General features: G+C 37.9%; 4 protein-coding genes across 6 annotated transcripts; all 4 read right to left on the minus strand.

Annotated features, from left to right (window-relative positions):
* Positions 1-70: 70 nt before the first annotated feature.
* On the minus strand, positions 71-1,982 carry LOC110862999. Of its 2 annotated transcripts, none has more exons than XM_022112205.2 (6): positions 1,828-1,982; positions 1,202-1,646; positions 1,050-1,136; positions 747-986; positions 435-611; positions 71-364 (listed from the first exon to the last, which is right to left on the minus strand). In XM_022112205.2, exons 2-6 carry the CDS (start codon positions 1,640-1,642, stop codon positions 272-274), a joined length of 1,038 nt encoding a protein of 345 aa, XP_021967897.1. In that variant the 5' UTR covers positions 1,643-1,646; positions 1,828-1,982; the 3' UTR covers positions 71-271. The 2 variants fall into 2 exon arrangements, with proteins under 2 accessions (XP_021967897.1, XP_035714060.1); XM_035858167.1 differs by having other exon boundaries at positions 1,746-1,972.
* Positions 1,983-2,057: 75 nt separating this feature from the next.
* LOC110863000 (SEC14 cytosolic factor) lies at positions 2,058-4,145 on the minus strand. The gene is made up of 5 exons (XM_022112207.2): positions 3,815-4,145; positions 3,587-3,630; positions 2,936-3,254; positions 2,612-2,692; positions 2,058-2,532 (listed from the first exon to the last, which is right to left on the minus strand). The coding sequence occupies exons 1-5, from the start codon at positions 3,975-3,977 to the stop codon at positions 2,366-2,368; spliced, it is 774 nt and encodes a 257-aa protein (XP_021967899.1). The 5' UTR covers positions 3,978-4,145; the 3' UTR covers positions 2,058-2,365.
* Positions 4,146-5,818: 1,673 nt separating this feature from the next.
* Positions 5,819-11,526, minus strand: LOC110863001 (myogenesis-regulating glycosidase). Of its 2 annotated transcripts, none has more exons than XM_035846500.1 (9): positions 11,343-11,526; positions 11,157-11,279; positions 10,446-10,838; positions 10,004-10,375; positions 9,869-9,937; positions 7,143-7,483; positions 6,556-6,813; positions 6,334-6,490; positions 5,819-6,249 (listed from the first exon to the last, which is right to left on the minus strand). In XM_035846500.1, exons 1-9 carry the CDS (start codon positions 11,374-11,376, stop codon positions 6,062-6,064), a joined length of 1,935 nt encoding a protein of 644 aa, XP_035702393.1. In that variant the 5' UTR covers positions 11,377-11,526; the 3' UTR covers positions 5,819-6,061. The 2 variants fall into 2 exon arrangements, with proteins under 2 accessions (XP_035702393.1, XP_021967900.1); XM_022112208.2 differs by having other exon boundaries at positions 11,364-11,525.
* Positions 11,527-11,820: 294 nt separating this feature from the next.
* On the minus strand, positions 11,821-14,534 carry LOC110853776. The gene is made up of 3 exons (XM_022102143.2): positions 13,915-14,534; positions 13,501-13,806; positions 11,821-12,364 (listed from the first exon to the last, which is right to left on the minus strand). Exons 1-3 carry the CDS (start codon positions 14,503-14,505, stop codon positions 11,900-11,902), a joined length of 1,362 nt encoding a protein of 453 aa, XP_021957835.1. The 5' UTR covers positions 14,506-14,534; the 3' UTR covers positions 11,821-11,899.
* Positions 14,535-15,177: the final 643 nt, after the last annotated feature.

Here is a 15,177-nt window from a genome sequence, read left to right on the forward strand (position 1 = left end):
TTAAATCTATGCATTTTAAAGCTTGATACGTCCCTTCTATTCCAGCCCTAACGAAATAAAACTCAAATAATTAACTGTAACTGAAACTTTATTAAGAATGAATTAATAAAATTATTAAAGCATTTGAAAATATAAATTCCAAGTCTAAGTTCTGAAAATGGTAGGTTATGTAAATACGAAAAAAATATCTTGCATTTTAAACTATGAATACTGAACAGTACTGAACACGTTTGGTATGATTTCTTTGTCCACGTCGGCAGCGCACCTTTCCTCAACGGCGTGTTGAACTCAACCCCAGCCACTCGATATTATAGTCGGAGACCTGGTGATTGTACCTCTTCAAGCTCGCCAGAATTTTGTGAAGCTGCAGAGAAAATAAATTGATTATAAAACTTGAATGACCAGTATCAAATGCAAAATAAACAGTTGCTTACTATCTCATTGATAATTTTGTCATTTTGCGCCGTTCGGTGAACCAGCTGTAGCATACACACCACCACATAATTAAATTCTTGCCCAGTCTCCTGGTTGATCACGAAAATATCCAGCTCCCCTTGCTCGTTTTTTAAATCCTCCGCAAACTTCTTCTTCTTGGTAGGATCCTTCTCTGCCTGAAAAAATTTTGAGCAAAGAAATGATAATAAAGCGTTCACAAAACTTTCAAAAAGCAAATTCATAAAACCGTCCAGCATAAATTTACGTATACAATAAAATATTCTTGGAAGTTTGATTGAAATACAACTCACCTTTACAAGATTTCCTAGTATTTCAATCCTCTGAGCAAATCTCTTCATCTTTTCCAGCACTCCAGGCTCCACTTTAATCTCCTCGATCAATGTAGAGTTCTTGAATGTCGGGGAGAAGTTACACTTCAGCATTACGTTTGCCAGGTGCTTTGAAAAGACTTTATCCATGTCGAAAAGTTTATTCACGAGGTGGAAGGTAACATCTTGTAATGTCCATAAAGCCGAGAGACGATCATCTTCCTAAAATCAGTATTTTTTTATTAAAGTTAAATATAATTAACATGTGCTAAAAGAATGTCATACTTCTTTATCGATGCACTGGTTCCCTCGATCCAACAAACATTCCAACCGGTGGAGTTGTTCAAGACATAGTCGCCACAATTTTTCAGTCTGTGTAATAAAAATCAGATTATTAAGTAAGCAAATTACGTACCTATTTTAAAACTTGGACTCACCTCCTTCTCAGCCTCTACAGCGGTGGTAACAAAAGTTATCATAAATTTCAACGATTCAACGAGCGTGTGATTCTTGAGTTCTTCTACGGTGTAAAATTTATTATCCCTGTTCAGCAACTTCATGACGAAGCCAATGTATCGTGGTTGATCCAAGATGTTTCCTGTTGGGTTGTTTTTTCCCCGAATAAAAGCAGCTCGAAAACGTCCCTTCTCAACTTCATAGCTCCACGGGGTGGAGATCCAGCTTTCTTTTGGTAAACCGAGACTGACCAGAGCCGCAAAGGTGGCATCCGAATAAGCCGGATCAGAGAGTATCGGCCGTATCAGGGAAAATTGCTGCACCATATCATTCGCTTCCCCACTGATCATCCCCTTGTACCATTTCATAAACGGCAGTTCCTTTGATGATTTGGAGGATGACGCTTTATTTGACCGTTTCATTTTCCTAGCAAAGGTGAAATAAAGTATTTAGTAAATTGAATTGATATTAAAGATTGCTTTTCCGAAACTTTGACCTAGACGAGAATGGATGCACTTAACTTACTAAGAATATGTAAAGTATGCTGCAATTTGTATTCAATTAGCAAAGGAAAAACAATGTGTCCGCTTATCAAACTTGTTCTCACCTCAATCAAAGTTAGTCACGGTACCTTGATCTTACCGACAACAGGATTTGTGCAAAAGAGAGAAAAAGTAGTTACTAAGGTTAATTCGGAAAATTAATGAAGTGAGAGAGAACGTACGAACAGGTGAGGCAAAAACAAAGAAATTGGGATTTCAGGTGGCCCGCATCCAGAAGAAGAAGTAGCCGTTGCGTTTGGGAAAACAAATTTGAGACAAAAATCTTTTTCTTCGCATCGATCGATACACTTTTATTTATTTACATTAATTTAAATATAAGGATGTCACATTTTTTGGTAAAAAGTTCGAAAACAAAAACACAATCAACTTGAAAAAAGTATCGAAAGTTTGTCCGAATTACATACGTTGCTTTTTATGTAAGTTAAAATTGCTAGTAAAATAAATACATTTTCATTCATTCAAGCAAAATTGCATGATGTGACATCATTGATGTCTATTAAAGTTAACATAGATATTGAACATATTTTTAGGTATCCCAACATTCTTCAGAAAATTAAGTTCGAATTTACACAAGGAAGCAATTTATTTCAAATTTGCCAACGTTACAGGGAGGATTTCCGCTGGGATGTGGGTTTTCAAATGCGACAAATATTTCGACTTGTTTCCATCATACACGATCACTTTATCCAACGTTTTATTAGAAACGTATGGCTTGAAAAGGGTCAAGATGTATGACAAAATCCAATGAGCTACAATAGTACAAAGTTTCTTATGTATATAATTTCCATACATAAATTTGTATCAAGCATATACGTAAAAAAAACTTACCATTCACCATATGAGCAGATCTTACTCGTTCGGGATAGTTATCTTGTAAGTCTTGTAAGAATTTCTTAATAACATTGATAGCTGTAGGAGTAAAATATAAATGTATATTTTATTTGACACGCATTTTGAATGTATTTGGTACTCGAAACTAAATATCTAATTACGAAAAGATTACATAATTAGAGAAAATGCAACCTCTTCGTACGATGGTCACGTCCATCGTACCTACCATCGTGGTCACGAATTTCAAGTTTTAAAAAATTTTTGAAATTTTTGAGGCGAACATGATCGATAAACGACTAAACCCAGACATAAATTGCTTACTTTCTACATGGGCCACTTTGTAGAACGAGACTTCCTCCAAGTCAAGGATGCATACGAACTGACCCATCCCACTGTCCCGCACTGCCTTCATGATAACCCCCTCCAAAGAGTAGAATCTCCCTTGCATGATTTCCTCGAGATAACCATCGTTTATACGATCTCGAATATTCCAGCGGCCAATTGGGGTGTAGATGACGGGGTAGCCTTCAAAGTCCGTTCCGAGGACTTGGACTGCGAAGTCATCCGTTAATATGGAAGGTGGGAGGCGTCCTCCTGTTCTGTAGCTGAGCACGTTATTGTCCCAGAACCATTTAGCTGACTTGAAAAGTAATAAATGCATGCATAATGAAAATGAACGTTAATTATGTAATACACATTTAATAAATACGTTCCTAATTACGACTATTAGCGAGCACGGGATTTACATACATATATGCTAAATCAGGTCATATGAGCGTGATAAGTAGGGTGGTCAGGATATACATACTTATTTTTTATGTGGCGACATGCATTCGAAAACACGAGGATTGAGCGCAATTTACAGAGGAGGATAAGCTGGCGCTTATCTTGGGCTCGATTTTTATTGTAATGAATGGAACAAGCCATAATGATTGATTCATATTTACAGTAAATATGAAATGAAGTCATCACCTTTCTTAGCATAGTTTCCGCCTTGTCCAGATCACCATCGCGTGCTGCATAGAAGAGGATACGATTAAAGGTCAAAATTAAAACTTATAATTTGTATTGATTTAAGAATTGCATATGCATAAATCAATACAAATGATCTACAACCGAATACGTAAGATTTTAAATTAGTTAAGATCTCAAGTCACCACTGTTCCGGAGTTTCAAGATTAAATAAGATTATCATCTTACCCCTAAAAAATCTGATCAGAGTTTCATCACTTGTCATCTCCTCATCGTTAAGGTCACTCACACGTTTTCGAAATTCTGGTATAAATTTGACCTCTTCTGAAGTCCAGTCCATTATGGGTGGATATTTTAAAACTAGATCAGCTTTTGTTGAATTGAAATTCATTTTTAGGTTATGGCTAACAGTTAAAACTTCGTATTTACTTCTAAGAGGGAGTATTAAGGCAAAAAATTGAATACAATAAATTCGAAACTTGTAGGTATTTTCTCCTGTTTTCCAGTCTTGACCTCCAAATGAGGAGTGCGGATGCGTCTCGCCTCAAAATCTCAGTAGCAACTGGTCCAACAAATTATAATACTAATGTAAAATTGCATACATTGGAGATTTCTTTGATCTTGACGATCTGATTTATGCCTTAACATAGTGCGTTATACATATTAATATGTAAGTACATATCTAAATTATGTGATAAGTACTCGAGTATGAGAACTTTGTGCCGGTCATTTAGGTGTATGAATTTACTTGATTCAACTAAATATAACTGAATAAGCAATGTTTTTAATTTATGGAATTGCACAGGCGTTTCCATTCAAGATTAATCGTGTTATGGGTTGTAATAATTCTTTGGATGTGTTTATCTGTAAGCTTCTCATTCCCATTGAATTCAATCCATTATACCCATTGATAATAACTTTGAAATTAAGCGAGGTCAACTAGGGGTCATACTTGCATACATACGAGTATGTCTGGATATTCATATGTACGTAGTGTCGTTGTCATACCAACTAACAATTTGTTGTTGGCTATATCAGATTTAATAAGTGCAATACCTCGTCTGGTCAAAAGAAATGACAGTAAAGTCAAATGGCAGATAAATGACAAGGATTTTTTGGCTTGGATGAATTCCTTGGCATGAATCTTATTACGCATACGGATTTGAAAATTTCTCTGGAATATGACGACCGGAAGTTTAATATGCGTTAATAGACACTGTCTCGAGCTTAATGTTAATAGTTTGGGAACCTAGATAATAGCAGCCGTTGAACGTATTTACAACTTCAAAAATTATAAATTTTCCTTCATACGCGAAACGTAAAAAATATATGCGTATTGTTGCCAAAATTTGTATAGATATAGGAAAAATATGCAACACATCGTTCAACTTAATTTTAATCTGGTTCAAAAGCTTTGCTCTAGTGCTCTACTATCACTTCTTATGACCATACTAGGTAAAATACAGCAAGTAACTTTGTCTAGTTTGATAAGCGATTGAATCCAATAGTATGCACAGGAACATGTACATACAACCTATTTATAATATTGCTGATATACGAAGAATATATTAATACATATGCATTAATTTTACACATCAATCAATTCTTGGTACTGAAATGGGAAACATTCCTGCTTGTCATCATAACTGATGTGTTGATATAATTATGTGCCTTAATCCAGCTATACTGTGTTCTTTTAAGGAAATTAGATTATTAATTATTTTCCGTGATTTTGATCTTTGACCAAGTCACAAATGAAATTGTACAATGTATGTATGTATGTATGTATGTATTCAGTTTATTTCTTGAACTTTTTCAGGCAAACGCCTATAAAGTTACATTCAGTGGTTGATCAATTCAATTACATGATAAACAAAATTGTACAATGTGCACAGCATGAAAATAAACTTCCAGAATTTTGAGTATGCATAAATGTCCTATGAAGGTTTGTTATAACGGTGACCGCATTAATTTAAATGTAGTTCAAATAGGACAAGCAGGGATAGACAAAATGTACTTACCAACGTCCTGGGCATTGGTATTAGTACAACTCGACTCACAAGTACATAATTATATTTTTAATTAAAGGATGAGGAAAAGTAAAGTTTTATTTGTTTATGATGTGCCTAAACTACTAAATTGATGTCTGTATGTTTGCTTACATAATTTGGGTACTGTATATATGTGTATATACATACATCCGAAAAGTGCTAAGGAAGCAAGGAATAACGATTTGCGATGGATTACAGGTTTTTATTAACAGTGTCGCATGTGAGCGTCGTCAAAAACATTGGCTTCCAACTATAGAATAAGTTTTTCAATACATAAATGCTGTAGATATGCACATACAAATACATATATGCATGTATTCTGTAGATGACTAGTTAAAATTTTGTTGACTAATATCTTTAACACTCTAATAAATGCATATATACATATACATGAAAATAGATACATGCATGCAAAAATCTTGTCTCAATTAGTCTTAACAAAATACGGGATAATGTCTAACGGGGCGGAATAATTTCTCAGCCAGCCTGGCCCAAGGTGGGTAACGTTTGTAACTCCGGATATCCAACTACCATCGGGAAGATAAATGTCGACACTTGTAGCGCCTTCCTCGACGACAGGTGCGACCAAAATATTGTCGCCCAACATGTACGCTGAAACAATTATGTAGGATGCACTATTAAGTTTTAAATACTTCCAAAAACTTGGATTAAAATATTTAATTGGTATCACGTCACCTTGATCGATCGTAAATGTCACGGGGTCAGTTGGGTCAACCCACCAAATCGGACGATTGATCGGCCATCCTTCCGCAACCGCTTGGCTGGCCGCGTTTAAAATTTCGTCCTGATATTGATTTCGAATTGCGAGGATTCTTTTACAAATCTCGACCGTCTGTCATAAATTAAATAATAATTAAGAAATATTTACATCATTAACATGCATCGATAAGAGATCACCTCATCGTCAAAATGGTCATCCCAAGGAACGATACTGAACTGCACGGCGGGCATGAAGACGTTAACTTGCATCCATCGGATGTACAATTCCTTTGAAGGCCAGCCCTCGTCGTACGCATTGCCACCAATCATGTCGGGTAGGACGAAGGGGTACCCGATTATGCCGAATTGTAAAGCGGTAGGAATCATCGACTTGAGACCGACCTGGTAGCCCCACAAGCTTCGTTTGTCATTCATACGGAAGAACATTGGTAGTCCCTGATTTTAATAGGGGTAAATTTTGAAGTAAGTATTATTTGAATCATGGGTGTAAATTGATTTTCTTGTTTTTAGGGAACCATGCAAATTTTCTGAATATTTAAATTTCGTATAAATATGTAAGTATATATGTACATTCATACATATTTAAAAGACTCATTCGAAAAAATACGCAGAGTAATTATTACATTCATCTGTTGAGTAAACTTCATCGCAAGTTTATAATCCTTTGAAACCTTAGGTTTCAAAATTTTTCGAATTTTTGAAAATTTGAAAAGATGTTTTTGAATTTAAATACTTCGAAAATTGACATAGCTTTTCCTTCCTACCTGATTTAACCTTCCAACCCGCGCCTCCACAAGTTTTCCGAACCCCGCATATGCTTCGACAGCTTTGGTAGTGTACAAATTTGGCACGAGATTCTGATTTCCCGTCAATAAAATGGAGTATGGGAGGTAAGTTATCTCTCCAGCGTCAAATTTGAACCCCTCGATGCCAGTGGTGACCTCCAGCTGTGCCAATCTGCCGAGCCACCAGGCGAGGGCGGCAGGATTTGTGACGTCTAATGAGCCAGTGTTGTCGCCCACCCACCACGACGATATCCCCGCCTTCCCTTTCCCATCCTTCACCAAATACTCGGCTTGCAGGGCGGTGACAAACATTTCACATTCTAAGAGAGATTAAGAATAAAAGCTACCTGAAGTACTTATATTGAGGGTATTCATTACGCGTTAGTTAGCAAAAAAACAAGTTCACAAGTTTGCAAAAATTTTAGCTTGAAAATGCATTTGTGAACTTGCACATCTCCAAGACTTGTAATTAGTTCGCCATTTTTTTCAGAATTATGCAGCCATGAGAATATGCGAACTCGTAATGAATACCCGATTGATAAGTTTTTTTTCGAACCTTTCCTAACATAGAGGGGTCGCCCCGGGAAGTGTTGATGAGTTTCAAATTAGTAGCAGGGTGGTAAGCGATGGTTTCAGAGATCTTATTTTTTCGTATAATATTGCAAATATATTCAACCCCATACCCTCAAAATTTCATAAGATTTCCTTGAAAAACAAATTTCGTACGCAACTTCAAAGCGAGAAAGTCGGGAACCGAGTTTTTTGTAAGTACCGAAATCTGAGCGACAAAGACTCGAAGAAGGCTTGACTAAATTTCAACTGACAATGGAGGCGCAAACCATGTTCAGCGCAGATAACTTTTTGACCATGTTAGTTTGGAAGACCAAGTCTTTAGAAACAACATTTGGTTTGGCACTTGAGCAGATGCGCAAAATTCGCCACTTTATAGGCGCCGTAAGTTCGCAAAAATGCTTGATTTTTCAATGCACGGTCGAGCGCGAGCTCATTTTTTCCGTCTCTGTCGCTCACTCTCTCGCTCCGACGCGAAGATATTGACGACAATTGACGTCGTAATCCTTCATCATCCGCATTTTTCACCAATAATTCCGAATTGTTATATGTTTAACTATAAATTTTGAAATTAATTCACCCGGAATTTCGTAATTTGATAAGATTTGTGGACAAGAATTTCTGCAATCCTCTGGTCTGCATAGGGTCTTTATCGTCACAGTCAAAACTTTTCTGAACAAGGTATAAAAATTATTTGACAACAGAGTGTTGATACTTTCTATTAAGATAAATTTTGTTTATAACATTACGAAATTGGGGGAAATTTATAGTTAAAAATATAACAATTCGGAATTATTGATGAAAAATGCGGATGAAGGGTTGCGGGGTCAATGCCCTCGCGTGGAAGTGAGAGAGTGAGCGACAGAGACGGAAAAAAGCTGAGCTCGCGCTCGACCGTACATTGAAAAATCAAGCGTTTTTGCGAACTTGCGGCGCCTATAAAGTGGCGAATTTTGCGCATCTGCTCAAGTGCCAAACCAAATGTTGTTTCAAAAGACTTGGTCTTCCAAACTAACATGGTCAAAAAATTATCTGCGCTGAACATAGTTTGCGCCTCCATTGTGAGAGAGGTGTGGCCGTACAAAAATCAGGACATACATAAAAATGTATGGCGAATCCGAAAATATCAACTTCAAATACGCACCACAAGAAAAAACCATCATATTGACCCCTTGAAAATGAAAAACGATTAAATTTATTTTTGGAAAGTACTGCTCCACGTTTGTGCCAATTGCGACCATGAAGTCGAAGATTAATCCAGACTATGCGCATCATGTGAAGGCTCATAAGTTGTGGGTCAAAGCGTATTCAAAGAAATCTGCAGCAAAGCATACGGATGGTCAAGAAAAACTGGTGAACGCAAGCCCTCCCAAGCCTTACAACAAAAGTCCACCAAAAAAGTTGGCCATTCATGACGAGTCCTACGCCTTCAAAAACGTGACAGAAACTTCGGGAAGGAAATTTTTTCATGGCAAATGTACCTCTCAACTGAGAACCGAAGAGAAATTAAAATGTTTTTCCAAATTTCTCAAAAAATCTTAGGTTTGGCTGGCGTTCCGTAAATTTGGACATGTTTCGGACCCATCATTTCAGAAGGGTTGTGGAGACGCACAAGTTTGTTTTCTGAAATGTGTGATGGACCGTCTGATTCCTTTCATCAATGCGTATCAAAAAATATAAAATGTAATTTTTTGGACCGACGTTGGACTAATACACAATCCAACAACTATGAAGGAAGAAGTCGAAAAAAAAATCAGTTTGGCGTCGAAAAATGGAAACCCCACAAACATCCCTCATCTTCGCTCAATAAAAAAATGTGGGCTATGTGTAAGAAGTAATACTCCCAGCTTTGAGAAACAGTCGACAATTCAAGAAACTTTTGGTTACAATGGCAGAAAATTTTCAATGAAGTTGCAAAGTCTTCCGAAAAAGCAGTAATGGCGGGCGTGATGAAAAACGTTAAATATGGGATGGACAATGAACCTAAGCAGTTTATGTTTGCGGATACCTCACGACAGATATATTCAGAATATTATTCCAAATTTTGGTATTTTTGGATACATTTTTTGACCATTTTTAGAGAAAAATTCCACATCAACACTTCCCGGGGCGACCCCTCTAAATTATAAACGTACCAAAATTTATGAAGGGATGGAACCAAAGCGTGACTCGTAAGTTGAGAGTTTTCACTTGGCGAACCATTTCTGAGCAAGAAAAGTATTTTTTTATTAATTCATGCATCTAAAATTGATCTAAAATAAATGACCTACCTGCCGGATCCGGAAATTTAATCGGATCAAATGCACCCTCTCCGTAACAAGTTTCCCAATTATCGTCAATCTGAATGTGGCTACTCGCCTCAAAACCGCGACTGACAATCTGTTGTGCAAAATCAATTACGATCGATTGATTGACATCTCTCTTGTATTGAGCCCAAGTAGAAAAATATGGATAGAGTAGCATCGTCTCGTCCGGAAGGGAGGACGGTTTCTGGTAGAATTTTGGGAAATGTGAGACATGCGTGGTTTTGACGTTTTCTCCGACGCACACGGTGTATCGAAGGGATAACGGGGCACGCTGAGAATATGGATATATATCTGAGGATATTAGGCAAATCTGATTTGGGTGAGTCGTGTTCCAACCTGTAATATGTATGGTGGGAAATTTAAACGTTACGGTTTATGCTTTTAAATTAAGCGCTATAAAACTTACTGACAAAGAGTGGATTTTCTTCATTTGCATGGATCACTGCTCCTTTCGAGAACAACCAGTAGTTTTCAATAATACAGCCAAACCTTCCCCCCGTAATGTAAGCAGACTCATTCTTGGCGTCGGGATTAATCGGCCAGTACATTTGGTTTTCACCGCTCGCGCCATAGATATATTCGTCACTCCCAACATTGAAACAGTCCTCGAGTCTCCGGGCAAAAACTGAGGTCCACTCAATGTTAGCGCAATAATCGCCAACGTCGGTTATGGTCAGATTGGCGTAGTCGCCGTAAGAATAGCATTGGGTGGATGGGTCCGGAGGGGTACAAGCGACTGGGTTACCGGGTCCAATGGCGGACGGAAGAGAGACCCCAAGCTCGCCGGTTAGTCGAGACTCTAAATAAATATTCAAACAATGTAATAAATGGCATAAGGATTTATATAATTACAGTATTCGCAATTATTTTGCAAACTGTGCAAATTTTTATAAAATTGTCTAAACAGTCAATTATAAGACTCTCGTAAAAATATGTATGTAACCTGCACAAGTCTTCAATATATTTTTGTGTTAGTTTTCTCCCATAATCTTTGTAAGTTTGTGTAAATATTTGTAAATTTCCGAATTTTACAGAAACTTAATTACAAATATCGGAGTGAATACTCACTTCAGTTTAATAAATACAATTTATTTCTCTAAATTGCAAGATTTTTTACCTCCATTAAAAAGAAACTCGATCGGCCTCGCGTTAATCCCATTATCTCCAATTTTATAAATTGTTTCAGATTTTGATCGAGTAACCAAAATCGTGACGAAAATGGCAACACTGATGCAAGTAACTGGTCAAAATGTGAATAAAATATTTATCAATGACTGATTACCAATGTATCAACTGGACTTACAAATTACGATGTATATCTTACGATCTTTTGGCATTCTAAATTTTCAGTCAGACCCTTAGGAAATTGGACGCTGTTAGTAAAACTGGTGTTTGTGGTCAAACTGAAATTGAAAAGTAACCAGCAATTGTGTTATCCAAGTTGGTGTGAACTTATCATATCGTGTGTGATACAGAATATGTAGAACCACACAAATAAGCTCGTGCCCCCAATATTTTACTCTACAAATACTTAATGTTTACGTGTATACAACATTTTGGTGTATTTAACGGGACCATTATCAATTTATTATCGAGATTGGGAGGTGAATATGTTATTGATTATGCGAGTGAGTAAAATGCCTTATTAACTTATCGAGCATGCCAATATCTTTGCATGTTTGATACGCCAAATATACGATACAATATGCCATAAATAAAGTTTACTTGCCAAGGTAGCGTTATAATCTATATATGTAAATGCATGCATACGCTTTCCATAATTTACTGATTAACATCCTTGTTTATTTATTTATTTATGTACAAAGAGAAGCATAATTTCCCAAAAATATTAAAGAGATATTACGCATAAAATACAAAACTGTGCAACATGCACAAAATAAGGGTATAAAAAGTTGCCCTGGGACCCGAACCGCTTCCACTTTTGTTCTTATTATACGTCACTTTGATAATTTGATCGGTCGTATCGGCTGAAACGATTAGATGTCCTTGTCCATGAAAAACGGCACTGACCGGTCTGAAGCGTCTCTCCTTGCTGAGGGCGTCAGTGTGCTGACTCATGTCCTCCAAGATGGTGATGGTCTCCCCGGTCGGTGCTCTGGTTGTGGGGTCGAACGGGTACAAGGCAACCATGTACCCGACCGGGGTGCTGATGTTCATTGAACCGTGGAAAGTAATGACAGCAGCGTTTCTGAAGGAACAGGGAAACGCACCTTTGGGCAGGTTAGCGTCGTCGCAGGCGTTACAGTAGAATTCTATGTCGAGTGGGGCGGTGTGTGCGGGCATGAAGAAAGTGGCAGGTTCGTTCTGAAAATTTTGAGAGAAATTTTCTTGAAATTTTGACTTAGAAATTTCGGAATCGGTATTTGAATAAATTTTATAAGCACTTTGATGTAATCATTACAGGTTTGGCACTTATGGATTTATTTGCATACTAGCGTATAGCCCGGCCAAGGCCGGGTTCTAGAGTTCCAGTGGGGGGTGTGCCCAAAGCGAAAAATCCGTCATACTATATTTTAAATAATTCCCAGTGGAGACTTTGTCATACTACATACATACATCAGACTGAGGGTTTGCCCAAGTTATACTGCATTTTAATTAACCTGGTCACAGTAAAATTTGATTCCCCCCTGTGGGAGTAGTTGAATAGCTAATTACTTAAATTCCCGTCGCGTGGGAGTAACTGCATAGCTAACTATTTAAATTCCCACGCTTCACGCTCCCGTTAAGTTCCATAAACCCCGTTAACTTCTACAATTAACGCCAAGCTATTGACGGATTCGGATTCAGCGTCAAAAATACATTCGAATTGATATGCGACATCACGAATAAGCCAGATTTGGACACCACGGTCACGGCGAGGTCACGGGGGCCTCGCAGGTCAAAACCATTGACGGCGTTGGATTCAGCGTCAAAAATACATTCGAATTGACATGCCACTCGCTGTGGGTAGAGTTTCTCAAACTAAAATAATTAATTAATAGTGTTTATCACGATCACTTATCATGATAACCACTATTGATGAGTGATGTATGTATGTGGGGTGTACATGTTCATGTATTCATTTATTCATGCAGTGCAGTGCATGCATGCAGTGGTTGCTCCGCTTCCTTCTTTGTCTACTGTATGGGGCAATTTGCATTGCGAAGACGGACCCAGGGATCATACTAACACTTTATTAGAGTAGATTGTATTACGTTGAGTAGCAGTGGATGAAATCTGAGGGGAATTTACTTGATAAAGCCTGACTTAGAGCATACATAGTTTTACAATAAAAAAACTATCGTTACAATGGATACCATTTCCGCTTGATATCATTTCAAACTAATCGGTTTTGTTTAAAATACGGGACTCATAGGTATACATTTGACCAATTCCATAAGTTCCGATTCGGACTAAAATATGCGACATGCGTACATACACAGGTTTATTTGCTTTCTTACATTTGCTCGAGTCCTGCACCATTCATCGCTATGGATCCCATCTCCCATCGCGGTAGGCCAGGCAAACTGCATCCCAACTTGATATCCTGATAAGTTGTAACTTCCGAAGCAGTACGGGTAACCGTAATGGGTACCAACCGGCTTATCAAACCGATTAATTTCCTCGGCTGGATTATAGTCATGGATCCAGCCTCCCAAGTCGTCACGGATTAAGTAGTCAGCACCACCCGCGTTTTCCACACCCCACATCACACCGGAACAGTCGAACGCGAGACCCACCTCGTTTCTTAGACCGTCGGCGAATATCTGCAAAAAAAATTTGCGAATATTGAACAACAGATTTTGTAAACGAAATTTTAACTTTTTACATAATTTTCGTAATTACATATATTTGCATAAATATTTGCTATTCACCTCTCCCGTCTCAAAATCAATTCCACCCTCGTCTCTCTCTCCGGTCAGATTAAACCTCCTCATCCGACACCGAGTGGAGTCATTATCCAACCGAATGTCCGAGTTGATCGTGACATAGAGCAAGTCGTCCTCATCAAATATGAGCGTCCTCGTGTTAACTTTGTTCTCATCCGGGACGGAAATATTTGAAATGACCGTCTCCCTTAAATTGTTATCAATCTGTGACCTTTGACCTGGCACGTACGGCCAGCGGTAAACTGTCGATCCACTAGACGCGTACAGGAATTGGTTCCTGTATTCGATGCCATGATTTAACCCGAGCCCAGTTCCATTGACGATTAGCGTTTGCGAATATGTGGACCCATCATTTTGCGCTTGATGGAGGGCGATTATACTACTCGCACCTCGAGAAAGGACGAGAATGTCACCTGCTTCGTCGATCAATAGGCCACGTGGGATCGAAATGTTTGTCGCGATCAGGTCGGCGTGGTAATCGGAATGCGTGAAGAAATCAAGGTCGCCGGCCGTAAAGGAAAGATACAAAGTTAAGATGAGGAATAATAAGTTGAGGGGTAAGGTTAAATGCGACATTATGTGTAAATAGTTATAATTCTGGAGTAGTCAAATATCAAGTGAGACTTGGTTAATGAAAAAGCCACCGTTTATATCGGCTCATGTTCTGTTCGAGCATTGTGACATCATGACATCACTAATTTTGTACATGCAATAAATACTCTTGGAGTATTTGCATATGCAAATACGTATTAATATGGTATCTCAAATGAATTGAATACTTGTATTGAATTTAATGATGTCGTGGTGATAAATGTCCGTGTGATAAAGTGAAAACCTAGTACTGACTACACATTTTGTGACATTTTTTACATGTGTTTATTAAAAACTACAGAATTAGCGTATATCAGTATGTGTTGTATGCATATATCTCATTTTGATGACGAAGTCCGTGATGTCATCGGTCAGTTGATGAGCTCGAGGTTGGAAAAATGGGTATGTAACCTCTTGATAAGAAATTAATTGGATTGAGAATTTGCACTTATTTAACTATGTAAGCCGTTAATTAAATCATGTCCTGATAAGTGGGCGGCGTTTACCTTTCAATAAACCACTCGATAAAAACACACTGCAAAGTTCAACTCGTTGGGGATGATGGCATGAAATTATCTAATGCCATCACGGATGGGAGGCGTGCCTGCCATTGTGACATTGGTCTCATCCGTGACGTTTCAGTGAGTTCATGACGAC

The sequence above is a fragment of the Folsomia candida genome, unplaced genomic scaffold (genome assembly GCF_002217175.1).
Source record: "Folsomia candida strain VU population unplaced genomic scaffold, ASM221717v1 Fcan01_Sc001, whole genome shotgun sequence".
In the NCBI taxonomy this organism is placed as follows: Eukaryota; Metazoa; Arthropoda; class Collembola; order Entomobryomorpha; family Isotomidae; genus Folsomia; species Folsomia candida.

What these genes read in the sequence shown, in the direction of transcription:
- LOC110862999 (XM_022112205.2), bottom strand. Translation starts at nt 1,642, where the DNA reads ATGAAACGGTCAAATAAAGCGTCATCCTCCAAATCATCAAAGGAACTG. An exon ending in CTGTAGAGGCTGAGAAGGAG is followed by an intron (nt 1,137 to 1,201) that starts GTGAGTCCAAGT and finishes TTTATTACACAG; the next exon opens with ACTGAAAAATTGTGGCGACT. An exon ending in TACTAGGAAATCTTGTAAAG is followed by an intron (nt 612 to 746) that starts GTGAGTTGTATT and finishes AAATTTTTTCAG; the next exon opens with GCAGAGAAGGATCCTACCAA.
- LOC110863000 (XM_022112207.2), bottom strand. Translation starts at nt 3,977, where the DNA reads ATGAATTTCAATTCAACAAAAGCTGATCTAGTTTTAAAATATCCACCC. An exon ending in TCTGATCAGATTTTTTAGGG is followed by an intron (nt 3,631 to 3,814) that starts GTAAGATGATAA and finishes TCTTCTATGCAG; the next exon opens with CACGCGATGGTGATCTGGAC. An exon ending in CGGAAACTATGCTAAGAAAG is followed by an intron (nt 3,255 to 3,586) that starts GTGATGACTTCA and finishes TTACTTTTCAAG; the next exon opens with TCAGCTAAATGGTTCTGGGA.
- LOC110863001 (XM_035846500.1), bottom strand. Translation starts at nt 11,376, where the DNA reads ATGCCAAAAGATCGTAAGATATACATCGTAATTT. An exon ending in TAAATTTCCGGATCCGGCAG is followed by an intron (nt 9,938 to 10,003) that starts GTAGGTCATTTA and finishes TTTCTTGCTCAG; the next exon opens with AAATGGTTCGCCAAGTGAAA. An exon ending in GACATTTACGATCGATCAAG is followed by an intron (nt 6,250 to 6,333) that starts GTGACGTGATAC and finishes TAATTGTTTCAG; the next exon opens with CGTACATGTTGGGCGACAAT.
- LOC110853776 (XM_022102143.2), bottom strand. Translation starts at nt 14,505, where the DNA reads ATGTCGCATTTAACCTTACCCCTCAACTTATTATTCCTCATCTTAACT. An exon ending in TTGATTTTGAGACGGGAGAG is followed by an intron (nt 13,807 to 13,914) that starts GTGAATAGCAAA and finishes TTTTTTTTGCAG; the next exon opens with ATATTCGCCGACGGTCTAAG. An exon ending in GGTGCAGGACTCGAGCAAAT is followed by an intron (nt 12,365 to 13,500) that starts GTAAGAAAGCAA and finishes CAAAATTTTCAG; the next exon opens with AACGAACCTGCCACTTTCTT.